This window comes from Ostrinia furnacalis, unplaced genomic scaffold, assembly GCF_004193835.3.
Source record: "Ostrinia furnacalis isolate ACB-3 unplaced genomic scaffold, ASM419383v2 OfSCF0802, whole genome shotgun sequence".
NCBI classification, from domain to species: Eukaryota; Metazoa; Arthropoda; class Insecta; order Lepidoptera; family Crambidae; genus Ostrinia; species Ostrinia furnacalis.
The window spans coordinates 820,120-841,951 of NW_021131041.1; the positions used below are offsets into that span (position 1 = coordinate 820,120).

Consider the following 21,832-nt stretch of genomic DNA (forward strand, 5'->3'; position numbering starts at 1 on the left):
AAGTAGGCCAAGAGTTTTATTTTGAGTGTGGTCCTTTTGATGGCCAGCTTTTTCTACATGTGTAGCAAGGGGCGACTGTTTCCCGGGCTTGTCAGTGAGCCGTGTGGGCAGGGTGGAAAAAAATCATAATTTATTTATTTTAATAAAAAAAATCAGATTTAAAAAAAAAATCACGATTTTTTTTATTTATTTGACTTTTCGATTTTTATTACGTTTTGCGATCATTTCTTTAGTTTTTCTTACGGAAAACATTTATATTTACGTAGAATTGATGTATAGAGCTGGCAACACCACCAAAAAAAATAAATTGTGTGGTTATCTAAAAAATCGCAAACTTGTTTGTACGGAAAAATATTTTTTTCTGATTCTCTATACAAAACATCAATTTCATACATTAACACCTATTATTAACATTGTTTTCGAACATTACAGTTGATTAATATAAACCCCCAGCCTTTCATTAATTCCATTTTCGGCCTTTGATTTAAATCAGTGATTTTTATTTAAAAAAATCATGCAATATAAATCGTGATTTAAATCATGCAACCCTGCGGGTGTGCTGTGTTAGATTATTCCACTTTGTTCACCTGGGTGATATCACCTGCAGGAGAAACCGCTGAACAAGACCCTACAGCGCGGCGAAGACCCGCAGCTGGATCAGATTCTGTGCGCGTTCGGCACGCTGGCCGAGCACTGCCTGCCCTCGTTGCTTCGCGCGCTGTTCGGCTGGCTGGAGCGCCAGATGGCCGACTCACCGCAGCTTAGCGAGCAGGCCAAGAAGCCGCATCAGGACCTGAGGAACAAGAGGTAACATGTTGGTTTTAATCCGTAAACCGTTTTAATCTGTGACCCGTTTCTGAGTTGAGATTACCAGCTTGAGCGTGCTCTTTTTTTAGTCAATAATTAGTGTAATGTGAATTTATACTTGACTAGCTTTCCGCCCGCGGCTTCGCCCGCGTGGAATTTTGTCTGTCACAGAAAAACTTTATCGCGCGTCCCTGTTTCAAAACCGGGATAAAAACTATCCTATGTCCTTTCCCGGGACTCAAAATATCTCCCTGCCAAATTTCATCAAAGTCGGTTCAGTGGTTTAGGCGTAAAAGTGAGATAGACAGACAGAGTTACTTTCGCATTTATAATATTAGTATAAATAGTATAGATATTAGTATAGATTAAAAGATTATTCTCAAGCCAAACATCTCAATTCTGAAACTGTAATAAACGAGGCTAAACAGGTGATGCAGCTCTGTTAAACCGCTGCTACATTTCTGCTACTAGCAGAATATTGGACGTTACAAGGTGAAATTTAAAAATAAGACTAGTTAGACAGGGTGTTAATGGTTATGTAGAACCCTCCTGGCTAGAAAAGCAGGGCCTACCGAGTAGCGGTTCACTCACCAATTAATATTTTTCTTTCTGAGCATAGAATGTTCTTCCTAGTTCCACCTATGCTTAATTTATCTACAGTGCGGCTCCTACCAATTTATTTGAACTTACAGCTTTATAATCTATAAGTTTCCTCTGTAAAAGTGTTTCTACATGTCCCAGTATTATTTTAATCCTACGGCTTCTTTGGGACAGTATAATTATGGCCTGAGATAAAGCAGCGCGACTGTGTCCTCCAGTAGGAGGGTTATGTTTTCTTAAAAAGAATATTAGTTAAGTATCTCATTTTAACTAATCATCCTGTTAACCTCTCGTGGTGAATACTTTTTTTACGACTATTAGTGGATTCACTATAACAGTCCATTTGATCCCGTGTTCCTCAGATCACGAGTCAGCCAGTCCGACCTTCAAAATTCGGCTACCTATTGTGTTCATATTTGTAATTTATCTCTGTCCCCCTGTGGCGAACGATCCTCCTTCTACTCTTTCGGCCTATAGATTTGTAAAATCCAAATTCTCAGTGTCATTGTCATCTTTGTACTTTTTGTCTTTTGTTGTTTTTTAGTGGATATTATTCTGTTCGATCTCGCATCTCTCTATCTTTTATTCAGACGCAAAAATACAGTCCACATTTTGGTTCACAACACCCTCTATAATCTACATGAATATCGTCGTTTAAGTTCTATCACCACGTAAGTCATTTTTAGCAACTTTTCAGGAAATTGAAAGAAAGAAAGAAAGTATTTATTTGATGCGAGTATTAAAAGCGTTACAAATAAATAACAACTTAAACACTAAAAACAGAGTACACGCACCAAAATGGCATCTGCTCAGTATAAGCCGTGACGGCAGAGAGCACGTCACGACCACTGGTATTCTGCGGATGCCAGTTTAGCAGAAGGGCGCAGCCCGCCCAGAAACATCAATTAACATTATTTACGTGAAACTTGAACATATTTTTATACAGTTCAAACTCTCTAAGCTCTATAAAATAGTAGACAGATGACAACCAAGAACAAGCAACTCATGCACGGGTGAAATAAGTTTATACTATATTATGACATGGAGGGATAGGTGGTGTCTATTGCATTGAAGACAGAAATTGGACGAAAAGACGCGTCTTTCGATTCTCTAGCCGCTAGCTAGAGTCTAGCGAATGGCATCAAAATGGCAAAACCGCCAAAAATGACTTACGTGGTGATAGAACTTAAACGACGATATGTAATTTCCACATAATATGTGTGTTCCAGCATAATCTACATAGTGTCGGGAAGCGGAGCCGGCACGGAGGCGGTGGAGCGCTCCTGCGAGGAGCTGCAGGCGGAGCGGCGCGACCTGGCCGTGGAGTTCCTGTTCTGCCTGGCGCTCATCGAGGTGCTCAAGCAACTGCCCTTCCACCCCGGCCACGAGGACCTGGTGAACTACATCGAGAACGTCGCCTTCAAGCGGTTCAATTACAAGGAGGGGTGAGTGCCAAACACAAGCCGCATCAATGTCACCACATAATGGACAAGTTTCAAATTTTTTTCTTTTAAAAAAACTTGAAAATATAAGTAAAACTAATAATAATGAGGGCTATCGTTTTAGCGCTCACCAGTTAGCGCCACTGTAGAGTAAGGTCCTGTCGCTTGCTAGTAGCGAAGACAGTGGCACCAACTGGTGAGCGTGAAAGTGGTAGGAGGACTATCGCATTTGCACTCATCAAGATGGCGCCACTGTAGAGTAAGGTCCTGTCAATCGCCAGGGGTGCCAACTGTTAAGTATAAAAACGATAGCCCTCATTGTGAAAGAATCATGAAAATATCTCTAAAAATAAAGAAGTTACAGGGCCCTAAAGTTGCACATAACAAATATTCGCGCCATTTTGATCGGCGTAGTCACGACCGTCTTTCACTTCACCGTCTTTTTAGTTTTGGTCTATATTTTAATCCCATTCAAAGAAATATTATTTCGCGACCAAGTTCTTCTCGGGTTCTAAGTTCTAAATTCACATTTACTTAGCTCCATGTCGAGTTCTGCCCAAGTACGACCGCATTCGTAGTCATCACCCTGTGTGTGCAAGTTGTTTTGTACAGGTTAGCGGGTACGTTAGCGCTCGCTCGATCGCTCCTCGGCCGGCGAGTACGCACTCCGATTGTGTAGTGTTTGATTCAAACACTAGCTGTCTTATGTAATAGGTCACAAGAAGTACCTGGATGCAAGCAGCGCAGAATCGATAGTTGTGGAAATCCTTGAGAGGCATTTGTCCAGCCGTGGACGTTATTTGGCTGAAACGAACGAACATACGTAATAGTGTGTGTACTCCCTATCATCATCAACAGCCCTTTACAGTCCACTGCTGGACTATAAGCCTTCTCCACTATAGTGGAGGGTTTTGCCCTCAGATCATAGAAAGAGAATAGATATGAAATCGCGCGTAACTACAACGAGAACCAGTGTCCCCACATTTCCCCCACCACAGCTCCCACACACACATTCAACTGTGTAAAAACAAAGCGACTGAGAGTCTACGACAACATGTGCAACCGGCTTAAAAGTGCTGTGATTGGCCAGAAGGCGTGCCTTATGGCCAATCAATGGCCGCGTGACGTGACGCACACTTTGAAAAAAGCAATTAGAGAGAAGAAAGATAAAATGGAGTCGATAAGATATCGATACTTTAAATCCTGGGGGCAAGGCTCGAAATTGGTTTAAAAAATGCTTGTATGAAAACCTTTTTATTATTATACGTTATTATTATGTTCTTTAACGATTTTTGCATAAAGGAGTCAGTTCCATTTTGTATGGACGAAAAACTCAGAATCAATTATTGGGACTAAATGAAGTTACCTTATATTAATTTACCCCAACCAAAGCTCAATGTCGTTATCGATGGAGTATAGAAGTTATAGACTGACAAAGTTTGTATGAAAAGTCATGGGTTAAGTAGGTACTTGCGATTTTTACCAGTATTTACAATATTGGTAATATATTATTATTTACTTTAATAATAATAACAGGATCACTGTAATTATTATTAACTACTATCGCGCATTAACTTTTTAATTATGGCGAAATTCGTACCGCCTATGTTTATCAAAAATAATGCCTATATTAGGCTTTCAACTAGCTCTTATAGTAATTACATAGTTGACAGTTACTAATCCCTTCTACTATTGTTATTGTTTTTGTAAAAACTTAAAAATCGCAAGCAACTCATGATTTTTTCATTCAAAATTAGAAAATAGAAAATAATAATTTACTTCTATTTATCGATAATAGGAAACCGTATTAGAACACGAGCCCTGCACTATGTTACGACCGGCACATGCGGCCGTACTGTGTATTTTCACGCGTCAGTGGATATCGGAAGAAATAAAATACATTGCGCAGTAGTTACGCATGACATAAAGTGGTTGCTAACTAAATCGTCAATGTACAACGTGTTTGAATTTTTATCACCACTAATTTCGATATCGCAGTAAATGTCACGGCACTGAATTCGTTCGTAAAAATGTTTAGTTTTTTTTATTTATAAGCAAAATACCAATGGATTTGCAATACTTACATGTGGTAAATGACTTCATTGTTCCTGTAGTTCTTCGTTTCACTTATGTTATTGCACGTTACGATGCATTATCCAACAATATCGGAGAACATTTCCTCAGTACGACTGAATCGCGACTAACCTAGCTACGCGGCCGATGTTCGTTTCTGGGCATATCGCGGAGACACGCGCCACGCCCCCGTTTCACATCTATTCCCTTCTATGATCTGAGGTTTTGCCATAATCCCCACGCTTGGCAGGCGGGTTGGAGATCGCAGTTTAAAAGATTGATGTTTTTCAGAGAGCGCTGCTGCCCATTCTCTGTTTGATGTGTAGTCCCTAAGTCGCCTCTTACGACACCTGCGGGAGGAGTAGGGGTTGGTGACAAATGTATTCTACTCTGCCGTCACCACACGGCTTTACTCCCTATGACTTACTTGACTTATGGTTCTATGTCCCCTAGATGGGGCAGAGGGCGTCCAGAACAGTCCTCCATCTCGTTCGGTCTTGAGCTTCTCGCTTGATCTCGCTCCAAGTCTTGCCGATCTTCTTCACCTCGTCCGCTACAGTGCGCCGCCAAGTTTGCCTGGGTCGACCACGTTTGCGTTTTCCTTGGGGATTCCAATCCAGAGCCTGCTTAGGGATGTGATCGGGGTCCCTTCGGAGAGTTATTTACTCCCTATACTGTGTACTAATTGGGCACTTATGTTGTGTGCAGGCTGCAGTCCAACCCGAACGCCGCCAACGTGCACATCATCGCCGACCTCTACGCGGAGGTCATCGGCGTGCTGGCGCAGTCGCGCTTCGCCTCCGTCAAGAAGCGCTTCACCGCCGAGCTCAAGGTATGCTCGTAGCTATATTCGTATGCAAATATCCTTTAGGGAACCACACTGATAAGCTGTAGATACTGGCTATAAAGGAGTTGCTGTGGTGGGAAAGTGTACTGGGTGGTTTGTTTAAATAAATTGGCTATACAGGAGTTGCAGTGGTGGGAAAGTTTAAATAAATTGATATTTTATTGTAACTGCAGCGCCCTCTGTTGCGCGCCTTTTTGCCAGGAAGTGTTACGAATCGACACGAATTTTATCGATGAACCGTCACTGTCAAAAGGGCGCATATCTGGCGTAGAATAATAACCCCCATGTTGGTACCCGCTGAAAACCAACTTGACGACTTGTGTCATGTCACGATTTTCGCTGAGCGGGCGCCTTTTCAGCATGGCTCAGTAATTTAACCTCCTCAGTACATGTATGCATATAAATGTTAATGCTGAATAAAGGTATTCTATTCTATTCTATTCTATAGTGGGATAAGTCTCGAACCCCACAGCTAGCGTCTTTCGAGAATCGTCGTTTGCCAGTCGCCCGCGCATCTTCGACGCGACGCCAGCTCTTTGCTGGCTGTAGTCCCAGATTTATGACACTTCAATTTTCCATAGTTGTGTGTAAACTATGCAATCAACAGCTATAGGGTACTGTGCTTTACGAGCTAAACTAAACTACCTTAACTCTTGGTCTGCAACTCGCATAATTTTACCAGGAACATATTACGCTTGATGCATTACTCGTTCCAAATAATCATCAGTGCACAACATGTATAAGATATTCCTGAGGAAAACAAATGTTAGCATTATTTATTGTCAGATGACAATCTTCATCCATTCTGATTGGGAATACTAATTTTAAACATATTTGTGTCAACCAGCTTTCAACCAGTTTAATAATATGTAAATATGACCCCAATTTTTTCTTTTTTATAGTGTGCATATTTTTTTTTATGCATAACAAGGCAGGTATTTGACCGCAATCGCACCTGATGTTAAGTCGGATGCAGTCTAGGATGGTACATATCTGCCCTGTAAGTGCCTATTCACTCTCGCCTTGAAAAGGTCACGAATTTAAAGTTTTAAACTCGCCGAAATCATTCCAGGAGTTGAAAAGCCGCGAGCCATCTCCACACACGACTCAGAGCATAATCTCGCTGCTGATGGGCATGAAGTTCTTCCGCGTGAAGATGGTGCCCATCGAGGAGTTCGAGGCGTCGTTTCAGTTCCTGCAGGAGTGCGCACAGTACTTCCTCGAGGCCAAGGACAAAGACATCCGACATGCACTCGCCGGGCTCTTCGTGGAGATACTCGTGCCTGTCGCAGCGGTGAGTGTTTACCCTGCCTTGTCTAATCCCCAAGCAGGCTCTGGATTAGAACCCCCAAGGGAAACGCAAACGTGGTCGCCCCAAGCAAACTTGGCGGCGCACTGTGGCAGGCGAGGCGAAAAAGATCGGCAAGACTTGGAGCGAGATCAAACGCGAAGCTCAAGACCGAATGCGATGGAGGACTGTTGTGGACGCCCTCTGCCCCATCTAGGGGACATAGGACCTTAGTCAAGTAAGTCAAGTTGTCTAATCTATGTACAGACGAAAACATATCAAACTGCACCCAAAAGCAAAGAAGGGCAAGGGTGCCCGCGTAAGTTTTAGCGTGCCTGTAACTAATAAGACAGGTGCTGGGTGTAATCTGATTTGGGATGTTGCTGATCCCTCAAACCCCCTTTGTAAAGATTACTGAGCAGAAGAAAGATATGGGGCCAATTGTGTAATAAACACTTCAATGGTCGACAGTTCACTAAAGCTACCCGCAATGACAACTTTGCCGGGCAGTGTTTAGAAAGCTGCGTTTTGTTATTTGTGGCCACTATCTTAGGCTAAGAACTCACGGCGCGATTTTCACCCGCGCCCGCGGCGGTTGTGGAATTGCGGTTTTATTTCAAAACTCACGGGAGCAGTTATTTGCGCGGTTATTCTAAGAACTCACGGCGCGATTTTAAATCACCGCCGTGAGAGAATAACGTTTGTTTTATGTCGCGGATATTGCTGAGCGGGCGCCTCTTCAACATAGGAGAAATGTTATGTACTGTATTTTTTACGCTGTATGAAGTATTCTTATTCAAAGACAGATGTACAAAATGATTTCTCCCCGCAGACGGTAAAGAACGAGGTGAACGTGCCGTGCCTGAAGAACTTCGTGGAGATGCTGTACAGCCACACGCTGGACGCGTCCACCAAGTCCAAGCACCGGCTGGCGCTGTTCCCGCTTGTCACGTACTTGCTGTGCGTCTCGCAGAAGCAGTTCTTCCTCGCCAACTGGCACTGCTTCCTCGCCATGTGCCTGTCGCATCTGAAGAATAGGGACCCCAAGATGTGCCGCGTGGCGCTTGGTGAGTGGTTTTATAAAGGTATCAAAGCGGAGACCATTTTCATCATAATTACTCACCGTTGTCACCTACGTGGGGACCATAATAGTCAAATCACTACGATCATCACCATGATCACCACCAAAATATTTATTCATCATCACCAAGATCACCACGATCATCACCAATATGATCACCATAATCACCACCATCAGCTCCATCATAACCAAGATCAATACCAATATCACCAAAATTATCACCACCACCATCACCATGATCACCACCATCATTATCATGATCATCACTACCATTACCATGATCACCACCACGTTATCATTATCACCATCACCATGTACACCACCACTATCACCTCACCATGATCAGCACTATCGTTACCATGATGATTACCACCACCATCACCAATATTACCACCACCACCATCACATCACCATAATGATGATGTGGTGATCACTATCATTACCATGAATACCACCACAATTACCATAATCACCCACCACCTCAATTACCATAATCACCCACCACCACCATCATCACATCATCATGATCACCACTATCATCACCATGATCATCACCACCATCACCATGATCACCACCATCATCACCATGATCACCACTATCATCATGATCATCACCATTATCACCAAGATCGCCACCATCGTTACTCTGATCACCATAATTACCAAATCACTACCATCCATCATCACCTCCGTCATCACCACTATCATTACCATGATCACCATCACCATGAATAGCTTCATCATGTTCATCACCCTAATCATTTGTTTCGTTCAACAGAATCGCTCTACCGCCTGCTCTGGGTATACATGATCCGCATCAAGTGCGAGAGCAACTCGGCCACGCAGTCGCGCCTGCAAAGCATCGTCAACTCGCTGTTCCCCAAGGGTTCCAAGGGCGTGGTCCCTCGCGACACGCCCCTCAACATCTTCGTCAAGATCATCCAGTTCATCGCCCAGGAGAGGCTGGACTTCGCCATGAGAGAGATCGTATTTGATCTGCTCATGGTCGGGAGACAGATCAAGATCATACTGACTCCGGAGAGGATGTCAATAGGGCTGCGAGCGTTTCTTGTTGTGGCGGACAGCTTGCAGCAGAAGGAAGGGGAACCGCCCATGCCTAGGTGAGTCACAAGAGATGCTGCTCTGCTCCCTTCGATGTTGTCTGTTTCGAACTATCCAACTTGCTTTAACTGTGAATTGTGAGGAAACAAAAATAAATACATCGCATGTTTCCTTGAATTAAGGAGTAAAAGAGCTATTTCAGTTTCATAGTCCTATTTGTTAAAAATCTACTTAGGCTGCTGTTGTCAACGCGACGTAAAGACTCGCGGTAGATATGGCGAGAAATCACTTTTTAAAAAGACGCGTGCGGGCAACTTACTGAAATATTGATAAAGGGTAATGTGAATGCAGTGTGATTAATCGCTAAAATGGCCACAGGTAAAAGAATTTGCAGAAAATGCATGATATGCGCTGTCTCATTAGCACGTTTTCTTGCACCGTCTGCTGCGAATCTGCGTCAATTTTATAGTCTTCAGTAGACTCACCTTAGTATACCTGCTTGCCAAATCTGCAAAACTTGAACACTTCACCAGGACGTCAGGCACGCTGCCGTCCGGCAACACGCTGCGCGTCAAGAAGACCTTCCTGAACAAGATGCTCACAGACGAGACGGCGCGTTCCATCGGCATGAGCGCGTATTTCCCGTACGTGCGGCGCGTGCTCGTCGAAATCTTGCGCGCGCTGGACGCTCACTATGGCCGCCCACTTATGCTGACCAACACGCAGAACGTCACCAAGGAGCAGGAGATCAATACGGGCGAGAGGAAGCCAAGGATCGACCTGTTCAGGACCTGCGTCGCCGCTATACCGAGGTAAAGTTTCATTTTCAGTGGTGTATTTCTGTTCTTGATCATCTGAGGTGCAATTGTGTAAAGCAATCGTTATCAAGTTAGTTAAGTTAGTTCAAGTTAGTTAAAATTTTCAAAATACAAAGTCATGCACGCACTTTATCTCGAAATTTCAATGGGAAGACTGGTCTCCACGACACAGGGAATCCTAGTGTGGAGTCCAGTGATGCTGTTAGTACATACTTACTGTATAAATTGTAATCCGTTTTTATTCTGAATGTAACAGTAACCAGATCATGTACTGTAATATTTTTGGACTAAATAAATATCATTTTCATTTTCATTTGACAGTTCATAACGTACGATTATTCTGTCAAACGCTTTGTTTAGCTGACTTTATGAACCGTCGTTTCGTACGTTATGAACCGTCAGATGGTAACGATTGCTTTACACAATTCCACCTCAGGTTATTTGGTCTTCACTGCAGAAGTACTACGACCTTCTAGTTGACCAGAAGTAAATGAGGATATTCTTTTTATAACCTTTGTTATTTGTCATCGGCTTTCCATCGGAGGAAAGTCGACCCTTACTGGAACCTCTCCTATTTACTTCCGATTCATTTTGGGGGTTCAATAACAGTAAAATTTGGCCTTCACTAATTAAGTTTTTATTGACGGTCTACCTGTAGATTCTGGCTACACAAGAATTCATCATCATCATCATTTTAGCCATAGGACGTCCACTGCTGAACATAGGCCTCCCCCAATGTTTTCCATGTTGATCGATTGGTAGCGGCCTGCGTCTAGCGCTTCCCTGCTACCTTTATGATGTCGTCGGTCCACCTTGTGTGTGGACGTCCCACGCTGCGTTTTCCGGTACGCGGCCTCCACCCTTGCTGCCCCATCGGTCGTCAGTTCTGCGTACTATGTGCCCTGCCCATTGCCACTTCAGCTTGCTAATCCGTCGGACAATGTCAGCGACTTTAGTTCGTTTACGGATCTCCTCATTTCTGATTCGATCTCGTAAAGAAACACCGAGCATAGCCCTCTCCATAGCATGCTATGCAACTTTGAGCTTCTGTATAAGGTACACAAGAATTGCAGTGTTTGAAACGAGAATCCAACCTCTCAACAGTAACTTTACACGAGCGGAATATTAGATTTTATTGGAATTTCCAGGTTGATCCCGGAAGGCATGAGCTCCAGCGAGCTGGTGGACCTGCTGTGCCGGCTGACGGTGCACATGGACGAAGAGCTTCGCGGCCTGTCGTTCCAGAGCCTGCAGACGCTCATCGTGGACTTCCCCGAGTGGCGCCAGGACGTGCTGGCGGGCTTCACGCAGTTCCTGGCCAAGGAGGTGCAGGTAGGAACCCAGCTGATGAGCCCAAGCGTTGTATAGACCAGGGTTTCCCAATTTTTTTTGCCAAGGAACCCTAATTGATTATACTTTTCCTAGCGGAACCCCCGTACTACTCCGCCCGCACGCCCTGCCCCTCCCTGGTGCGTAAACAAGTCGGAGCGAGCGAACAACGTCGGTCACGAAACGTGGGATAATATTTTTTACGGAACCCTTGCGGCCTTTCCACGGTACCCCAGGGTTCCACGGACCACCATTCGGGAACCGCTGGTATAGACTACCCATTTTTGTTAGCCAACCTTTCTTAGGCTAGTTTTAGAGTCACGCTGACGCACGCTGACCGTCAGCGCTGAAGGCCGATATGTATGAAGCGTCGGCGCCGAGCGATCAGCGTCACTCAGGAACGTTCCCTTCAATTACATACATATTGATCTGTCAGCGCCGACGATCAGCGAGCGGTCAGCGCGATTCTAAAACCAGCCTTAAGAAATAATTCCTTAACCTTTAAGGTTACTAAATCTTTTCAACCTAGCTGTCATTCACTTTGCAATGAAGGGAAGTCGAACCTTAACTTCTAACTCCTCCTATGTTCTTTTGATTAATTTCGTTGCGGGTCCAATGACAGTTTAACTTTCCCCCGGGACAAACTTGACCTTCATTGGTTGGGATTTTATCACGGCCACGTTGTAAATTCTAGCTACACAGGATTTGCAGCGGTGGAAACGAGAGGTGGGAATAGTCCTGTACCCTCAGATCATAGAAAGAGAATAGATATGAAGTCGCGCGTAACTACAACGAGAACCAGTGTCCCCACATTTCCCCCACCACAGCTCCCACACACACATTCAACTGTGTAAAAACAAAGCGACTGAGAGTCTACGACAACATGTGCAACCGGCTTAAAAGTGCTGTGATTGGCCAGAAGGCGTGCCTTATGGCCAATCAATGGCCGCGTGACGTGACGCACACATAGAAAACGCTAGTGAGAGAACAAAGATAAAATGGAGTCGACAAGATATCGATACTTTAAATCGCTAGGGGCAAGGCTCGAAACTGGTTTCACAAAATGCTTATGTATGAAAACCTTTTTATTATTATACGTTATTATTAACTAATATCACGCATTTATTTTTTAATTATGGCGATCTGCGTACCGCATATTTTTATCAAAAATAATGCCTATATTAGGCTTTCAACTAGCTCTTATAATTAGTAATTACATAGTTGACAGTTACTAATTACTTCTACTGTTATTATTTTTTTGTAAAATCTTATAATCGCAAGTAACACATCATTTTTTTATTTAAAATTACAAAATAGAAAATTATAATTTACTTCTATTTATCGATAATAGGAAACCGCATTAGAACACGAGCACGGCACTATGTTACGACCGGCACATGCGGCCGTACTGTGTATTTTCACACGACAGTGGATATCGGAAGAAATTAAATACATTGCGCAGTAGTTGAGCATGACATAAAGTGGTTGCTAACTAAATCGTCAATGTACAAGCGTGTTAGAATTTTTATCACCACTGATATCGATATCGCAGTAACTGTTACGGCACTGAATTCGTTCGTGAAAATGTTTAGTTTTTTTTATTTATAAGCAAAATACCAATGGATTTGCAATACTTACATGTAGTAAATGACTCCATTGTTCCTGTAGTTCTTCGTTTCACTTGTTTTATTGCACGTAACGACGCATTATCCAAAATATCGGAGAACATTTCCTTAGTACGACTGAATCGCGACTAACCTAGCTACGCGGCCGATGTTCGTTTCTGGGCATATCGCGGAGACACGCGCCACGCCCCCGTTTCACATCTATTCCCTTCTATGATCTGAGTCCTGTACCCATTTTTGTTGCTAATTCGCTCCTTTTACAACGGTATAAGATCCCACTGACGTGTCGCCGTCTGTGCCCACCTAACTAGTCTTTCTTTAATTCCTGAACAGGAAAGTACAGGTTTTATTACCCCATGAAAAGATCCATCAACGAAACGACGTCTTCTGAATGGCTTATCTATTCTAAGCAGATAGAATCCGCTCTAAGGCCCAGAACAGACGGTGAAACGCAACTGCAACGAAACTGCAACTAGGCTTTTGAGTTGCATCTAAGTTTCTGCCATAGCGTCCGGTTTGAAAGTTTCAAACTGGTCGCGTCATGTCATGTTGCAGTTGCGTTTCACCGTCTGTTCTGGGCCTAAGTGTTTGCTTCATCTTGCGAAAATGAATATGACTGTAGCTTTCAGCTCTTATTTCTTCCCACAGGACACATCGCCCCAACTGGTGGAGAATGGCCTTCGCATGCTCTTGCAGCTGATCACGAGCTGGAAGAACGGCGAGCCCGCCGCCGCCGCTCCCGGCAAGCTGGAGCCTTTGGCGTCAGTGGTGCGCGGCGCCGAAGCCCTGGGACTCGTTATGCTGTGCCAGTGCAAGGCCTACCCGCGTCGGTTGGCTGTTCACATCCTCAAGTGAGCAAAGAATTTAGGATGTTCACTTAACAGAGCTATAGTCTGGTCCGTGAGCACGTAGAATTTTGTCCAATGACCCCAAGCTACCCATCCTTATCGCTCGCGCGTAATTATGTTGCTGTCGCGCTCGCACACTCATTGCGGGTGCCAGTCGCACAGTCGCGACAGCAATATAATTACGCGCAAGCGAAAAGGATGGGTAGCTAGGGGTCATTGGACAAAATTCTACGTGCTCACGGACCGGGTTAATCTTTTGTATTGTGTTTGACAGATGTAAAGACTTTGGACCAATTTTACCTAGCCTGGTCTTAATAGTTCCTGTATTTGGGCTTGTGTACTTCATTCCTAAAAGACTCATCTCAGAATCATCTTATTCTATTGAATCAGGATAATGACACAACACATGTGATAATAATATGAACTCATTGTATGCCGGTGCTAATCCTAAGCCTCTATTGAGTGAGATTCTCTCCGCTATCTGATTTTATACCCAAGTTCCTCAATATTTCAATAGTGCTAGCATTTCAGTTACAACTTAGGCTGAGTTGCGTCACCTTAACAATAACTTTAACCGGTGTTTTTGTATGGAATTTGACAGGCTTGACGTTTGATGTCGTTATGGTGCGTCCACACTGGGCGAACGGGCTCGCGCGGCACGCTGGTCATCCTGCTCACCTTGCTCTTGAATGACCATGATATCGAGTTTGCCACGCGAGCCCTTTCGCCCAGTGTGGACGCACCATTAAAGTTATGATGCAACCAACAGTTAGGTAATGTTTTTGTGACTGTGTCGTTTGTTTCCAGGGAAACAAAGTGTCTGCTCGAGAAGCTTCAGTTGACGCGCGAGGAGCCGGCGCTGATCGACGCGGCGGACGAGCACGTGCCGCACTTCGCGGAGCGGTGCCTGCCGCTGCTGCCGCCGGCAGAGAAGCAGGCCATCCTCGCCGCCGGCATGCCTGACCTGGTCTGGGTGGCTGAGAGGAACCACGCCGTGTGGACTGCCGGTGAGTGGCAGCGAATGAACTTAGCCTCAAAATTAACTTTCTTCCCAGCACTATTGCTACCTACCAGCGCCCTACCATATAGCAAGCATATGTTTGTCTCGAAGCGCCGGTAGGGCCCAAAAGATAAGGAGACATGTAAAGTGCCCATAAGGGCTACCTTTCCTTTTTCATTATTTACTATATTTTGACGTTCATAAGTGCCACTTGTGGTCTAATTTGAATAAATATTTTGGATTTTGAACTATCACAGTCACGTTCACAATTAAACCTTCGATCACTTTCTCAACCACATTCACTATCATATTGTCTATAACATTCACAATCACTAGTGTCCGACCGAATATGGATTTTCAGCCGAAAACGGAAACGAAAACGAAGCTTCGGCTGCAGTCTCATTTTCGGCCGAAAACGAAAACGAAAACGAATATGACCTTCAACTCTCAAATTTCAATCTGAAATTATGTAAAAACTTTGAAAACCGTTAATGTTTTGACCAAAAACATAATGAAGTTTGACAGTTGATTTTGATAAGGATGGATTAAAGAAAACCGGCATTAAAACACAAAAAAAATAATTATGAATTCTTACTAGAATACTATTTCCGGTGTATAATGAAATATTGGGAAGTGAAGAAGAAATAAAGGGTGTCCAGTGGGAATTTTTCAACTTCAAAAATGAATACAAATAAATTAATGATTTTTTATTATTTGTTACTAATGCAAACTGGAGTTTAACAATGCGGATTTAATTGTTATAGGCAATGTCTTTTAAATGATGCCCGTTTTACTATAGGCACTCTCACAGCCGGACCCTTACATTCGCAACTATGCGAGAGAAAATCGCGCTAATAATTTTCCTGCAACTTCACGGCGGATATTTTCTTACAGAACCTGAATTATTTAAGGATTGTTTGCTGTAAACTTTTGACTTGAGATATCCCCACAAGAAAAAGACGCATGGTGTGAGATCTGGTGACCGAGGCAGCTAGGGTATGTCCCTGTACTTGCTGATCATTTATTAAAAAAAAATAGTCCTCAGTGTCTCCATCGAGGTACTCTCCGTGTGTGGTGAGACACCTTCTTGCTGAAATAGAGTTACGTAATTGACCGGGATGCAGTTGCAGTTGTGGTATCAGACATTCATCGATCATTCGACAATACATTTCAAATACATACTGCGAACGCTCTGTAGGCTCCCGACCAGTGACTCATGGCGTATTTCAAATCCGCATTAGACTCTATTTTGAAACAATTAAACTTAATTAAAACTCTTTGGTTTTATTTGTATTCAATTTTGAACTTGGAAAATTCTCGCTGGACACCCTTTACAACGTAACCTCACTTCACAACTTCAAAAGAGTGTGACAATACCGCGTCCGTTCAAGTCTGATTGGAATCATAAGTGCACCAGATACACTCCCGAAGATATCGGAACGATAAACGTCACCATCTTATTCACGTATTTCTTATATTCGGTTTGGCCGAAGCTTCGGCTGGTTTTTGGCCGAAAACGAAAATATGGCCGAATGTCCATTTTTTGGCCGAAAATGGCCGAAAACGAAAACGAATATTCGGTCGGTCACTAACAATCACACTTACCATAACATTCGCTACCGCGTTCTCTTATCACATTCACTATCACACTAATGCTGAGTTTTTTGGTTGGAGTTTGACATATTTTTGACCTTTGTCAAAGCTAAAGTAAAATGGTGCAACACAGCCTTACTATGACTCTCTACCACATTCATTATCACACTTACTACCACGTTCTCTATAACATTAACTATCATACTCTATCACACTATCATATTCGCTTTCATATTCACATAGAAAACACTTGAAATAATAACAAATAATTAAATATTGACTTTACAAATAAGTATTATTTTCTTACTCCAGGTACACAACATGACGAAACATCCACGAAAAACAGCTGGAGCGGCAGTTCATCCAATGGTGCTGACCCATGGAAGGTAAGCTTGAATTTTCACTTTGATGTATTTACTTACCTGACTTGACTTAAGGTCCTATGTCCCCTAGATGGGGCAGAGGGCGTCCACAACAGTCCTCCGTCGCGTTCGGTCTTGAGCTTCGCATTTGATCTAGCTCCAGGTCTTGCCGATTTTCTTCGCCTCGTCTGGTAGTGCGCCGCCAAGTTTGCTTGCTTCCGTGACTGCTGTATTTACTTGGAACTTTGCAAAGTTTACTAATGGAGCTCAGGGTGGTCAATGAAAAAGTTGAAAAAGTGTGAGCGAACATAACAAAGCATCCTTCTTTGTCAAGGTGGTGCTGTTCGGGCTACTCGAGAGAAACCGCGTGCCGGCGCGCTGTCCCGCCACCATCCAGCAGGCCTGGCCCATGTTGCATGCGCGCACGCACGCTCTATACACCATTATCGAACCTGCGTGAGTACAGCTGTTCGATATTATTATAAAACAAATGTTTGTAAAGCGCCATCTATGATTCATCTTTGCTTTACAGAACTAACAGTACCTAGTATCGAAATGATTTACATAGATAATCATAGATGGCGCTACACACGTCCGTGCCGTGCTGTTTGCAAGAGTACGACTATTTTTTACTTTCTCTCAAACTAATGTACAATCAACATCTACTGCGTGTAACAATACAACTTTACCAAAAACCGGCTCCTGAGTTTTTCTCTTCAACAATAGCCGATTTGAAGTGTCCAGTGTCCACATCTCCCGAAGATTGCCAGACTAATCTGCCTCAGAAAACAAGGGATCGAAGCAAATAAAAGCATACAGCTGTTTTCCCTGAGTCGATCAAACTCCTCAATGGGGGTGATTAGCCGGTATCAACGGGCCAATCCTGATCGATAAGGCTAACGCTAACAGACTGCAGTCCACCACCGGGGGAGGATCAAACTATTGGTTGTACAATGACTTCAATTCCTCTTCAGTCTACGGAGTGGAAGAGTGTATAAGTTACTTACCTCAATTTCCCGCATCGCTGTCTCCTTCGGTAAGATTACGTCCTCTTAGAATGAAGCAGGCCTCGACCTCCCAGTTTTCTGCCTAGCACCGGATGCTACCTTTCAGCTGCAAATATTCCGTCGCAAGGACTAACTACATTATTTCTTTCTTCCCATTCTAATGAAGATACTTTTAATATATTAATACTTTTTATGTCTCTAGACCGGTGAATGACAACCGCGCTTCATTACTGTCACGTGGCCCCGCGTTGCCGAGGAAACCTGAGAAGGAAAAAGACGGCTACATGCAGGTAAATATAACATTTTTTATTTAATCGTGATCTGTAATCAAAGTATGAAAGAATTCAAAAACCTATTCAAATAACATCTCTCAAATAAACTACATTACCTAGTTGAATCTATTCTCGAATGTAGATCCTTAAGTAAGCGTCGTTCGAGAATATTGGTCTATGACTCTGGAACTGTAGCATTAATTTTCAACACCCGGCTCTCGTGTTTCAGGTGTGGAAGTATTACATGACAATGGCATACCTGGTGGTGCCGGCGGTGCCGAGCCCCGTGATCCGCTGCGCCAGCCCTGACCTGAGCCTCAGGTAACCTCCTCTTAGCCCTCCTCCTTCCAACTCCTCAGCATTCCGAGTGTTGTGTTGTGTGAGCTTGGACGATCAAGAACTCACCTGATTACAACTCTGTATAGTATTGAAAAAAGTTTTAGTATACTTACCGACAAAATTTTGCATGACACACTTTCTTCATCGTTCAAGTTTTCCCTAGCATAAGTTTTTAAAGTTTCTAATAATTCCAAAGTTAGCCACTGTACCATCCGAAGTAGAGATTGGCTTGAAGTCGGTTGATTGGCAGTAACTCCCGTGTATTGATGGATGTGCTGACTCAGTAGCGAACCTTTTTTGCTAAACGTCTATATGTGGATTATTGTCTCTTATTTGCGTGTTTTATTACTATCTTTATTATTAGCAATATAGATTGCGATTCTCTTTACGGGCTGGATTCTTGTACTTACTACTAACCATATAAAGGAGAAAATAACTTTCGACACAAAAAATATTCTATTTTGTTATCTTTTTTATAACTATAGTCTTGCTCAGCAATTACGATAAAATCATTAATCAATTCATAGCTTAGCTCAATTAAAACAGATGAAAGCAAATAAAGAGAATCCCATTTTTGATGACATGTATAAAACGCATGTGATTTAATGTCCAGACCTAAACAAATTTATTCACACGATATTCTGCACATTTTTACATGAGGAATTGTTCAATTTATTATTCACTTAACAGTACGTTTATGTATTATATTCGCATATTGAGTACAGTATCAATCCATATACATATTTTATGTATAAAATTATTTACAGTGTAGTTAGGCTTTGGGGATTTGAGTTAAAGTTGTGAAGAAACTGAGAAAGCAATTGAATCGAGTTGAAAGTATAAATTTCAGATGACATGTTGATCCACAGACTTGATTTAATCTTTCGTGTGCCGGAAAGTGGATCCACGCAGGAGTATCAATGCCTATATTGTAATACGGTACACTAGCAGCCGTGTCTTAATACGTTGGGTGTTAGCAACGTAGTAATAAAATATCACACTTTTCAAACTAGAGCGTCGTGCAAAACGTAGTGTTCATAGCTACATGTTTTAGGGAACACTAGACAGGTTGCTGGTGGTGTTGAACGCACAAACCACATCGGGCACCTGCGATTCCAGCTGCCACTGGCCGCACATGTGGGCAGTTGTTTTATGATCATTCTGGGAGTGAGTAGTCAATGCGAAAAAACGCTCAACGGTTGGAATGTGCAGGTGTCAAAATGTCCATACGGACCGGCTGTCAGTGTGGCAAAAAGTATGAACGTCAAAAAGTCCTAGTGTCAAAATGTACATTATTACCATGGTTACAATGGTTTAGTGACAAATGGTACACATCACAAAATACAAGTACAACAAAAGGTGTGATAGATAAAATGATCAACTGATATATTGTGCTCATGATTTAATTAATAAAATTAAATGTCAAAATGTTCAATGTTCTTGTAGTCCAGCCAATAAAGATTTTTTGGACATTTTTTACCTTGATGCTTTTAAACACGTGCTCATGTTAGCTATTATACAATAAGACTCTTGTTCGAATAAACCCGAAGACATTTTAACCATTGCTCATTTCGACGTTGATACTTTTTTCCACACTGACAGCCGGTCCGTATGGACATTTTGACACCTGCACATTCCAACCGTTGAGCGTTTTTTCGCATTGACTACCCACTCCCAGAATGTTTATGATTTGGTTGGGCGTGTGGTCTGTCCAGTAACACTGAGGAGTCGTGGCTAGGCGCGCTGAGCTCGTCGAGCGAGAGCCTCAATGCGCCGGGCGGCTTCTTCACGTTGCCGCTGAGCGTGGCGCGCGCGCACAGACACCACAAGCGGACGAGGTGCCCACTCAACCGTGCACGTCATCGGTCATCGCATTGGGGCACGTGGGCGCGGGTTGGCAACCGATGTGCGCTGGCGGTTGACGGGTTAAATGCCGTGCTCTATTTTTAATTAAATTGCCGTTTACCGCGGCCATGACCTGTTGGTTCTCACGATGGCACAATGCACTCAAAGTTACCAAATCAAGCAATATCTTTACAGTATGACTAGATGTCATACGATAAATCTATAATGCCTTTAGTTATGGCAATAATAGTCTTTTAATTTCATTAATTTATAAGTTTGCATCTGATTGAAATGCTTATTCAAATTACAAAATTTTCTGAAATAATAATCCCCATAAGATTAACCCGATCCGTAAGATGTAAACGAAAATCCTGCCACACCATGCGCATATTGGTTGCTAATCTATTGGTTTTTATGATATCGAAAGCGAATATTACTTAGTAGATTATGCAAAGTTTTTTACATACTTCCGATATCATAAAATTTCGAAACGAAACCCACTATTCATGACCATCGCTCACGCATACTTAGGGTTGCCAACCGTGGAATAGTGATACATTATTACTTTGTTTGTAATGAAAGTTACAAAAGTGGACTTGATAATAAAAGAGTGTTAAAATACATTGACCACTGTCATGTTCAATATTTTGATATTTAAGACCAGAACTATTCTATTGTCCGGTTAAAGGGGGTGGTTGGTTTTGGCAACCCTACGGCCGGGGCGCGCACAGCTAATACACAGTCATCGGGCGGCGCCGCGCCTCGTGGCGTCTACATCTGTGAATAAACCCCCGACATCACTCCGCATAACTGTACCCATTGGTTTATAGTACTTTCTGTTTGTTACTACCGTCCGCTTTGTTTTAACGGAATGACTAGATAGACGCGAGAGCAGTTTAGCGATTGACATGCCTGCGACGCATTACGTTAGAGCTAAATGTCATCTACATGCAGGTCGCGCACCCAAACGTAACTGGGTAATCATTATAGGGTAAACCGTATAGCTATTGCCCACTTAAAGATATCAAACACATTGAGATGAAAAATTAAAGAAAGTATTTTAATTATCGACCATTTATGACTTTTTTCTTATAACTCAATAAACTGTTAAACAGAATATTAACAGTTTTTAGTTAAAACTTACGTAACTTACAAAATATTGAAATAAATTTAAAATCCTCCAAAAAGTACAGTCATTGCCCATTACTCACACTAATTGCCCACATCAAAGCACAGTAATTGCCCAGTATCTTAAAACAAAATAATCAATTTTAAAATGACAAAATAGGCTTTAAATAAACAAAACAAAACATTAAACTTAAATTCTAGTAGTACAGTCTTCAAAATTTCAAAATAAATTGCGTTTGGCCTTATTAACATATTATCAAATATTTCTTGAGCTGATGTTGATGAGTCAGAATCGGTAGAGACAGAATCATCTACTTCAAAACATAGATGACGCAAAAATTTGAATTTTATATGTAAATTTTATATGTATTTATTTTTTTATCTTCTTTGATATCAGTTCAAGTGGTTGCTCAGAATGTTCAATTAGCTATTGGTTATTCTTCCCTAAAGTTGTATCTATTTCCTT

The 21,832-nt window shown here is 42.6% G+C and overlaps 1 protein-coding gene across 1 annotated transcript in view; it reads left to right on the forward strand.

The window, feature by feature from the left end:
• Nucleotides 1-21,832, forward strand: part of fry (microtubule binding protein furry) — a 208,825-nt gene that overhangs the window by 2,986 nt on the left and 184,007 nt on the right. Inside the window, exons 6-20 of the mRNA XM_028300851.1 lie at nucleotides 608-807; nucleotides 2,637-2,852; nucleotides 5,631-5,754; nucleotides 6,842-7,063; nucleotides 7,890-8,124; nucleotides 8,917-9,259; nucleotides 9,734-10,012; nucleotides 11,167-11,350; nucleotides 13,621-13,823; nucleotides 14,628-14,827; nucleotides 16,726-16,799; nucleotides 17,110-17,231; nucleotides 17,985-18,072; nucleotides 18,284-18,375; nucleotides 20,109-20,231. Coding sequence (XP_028156652.1) covers nucleotides 608-807; nucleotides 2,637-2,852; nucleotides 5,631-5,754; nucleotides 6,842-7,063; nucleotides 7,890-8,124; nucleotides 8,917-9,259; nucleotides 9,734-10,012; nucleotides 11,167-11,350; nucleotides 13,621-13,823; nucleotides 14,628-14,827; nucleotides 16,726-16,799; nucleotides 17,110-17,231; nucleotides 17,985-18,072; nucleotides 18,284-18,375; nucleotides 20,109-20,231 — 2,705 coding nt within the window. The remainder of the gene's footprint in view (nucleotides 1-607; nucleotides 808-2,636; nucleotides 2,853-5,630; nucleotides 5,755-6,841; nucleotides 7,064-7,889; nucleotides 8,125-8,916; nucleotides 9,260-9,733; nucleotides 10,013-11,166; nucleotides 11,351-13,620; nucleotides 13,824-14,627; nucleotides 14,828-16,725; nucleotides 16,800-17,109; nucleotides 17,232-17,984; nucleotides 18,073-18,283; nucleotides 18,376-20,108; nucleotides 20,232-21,832) is intronic.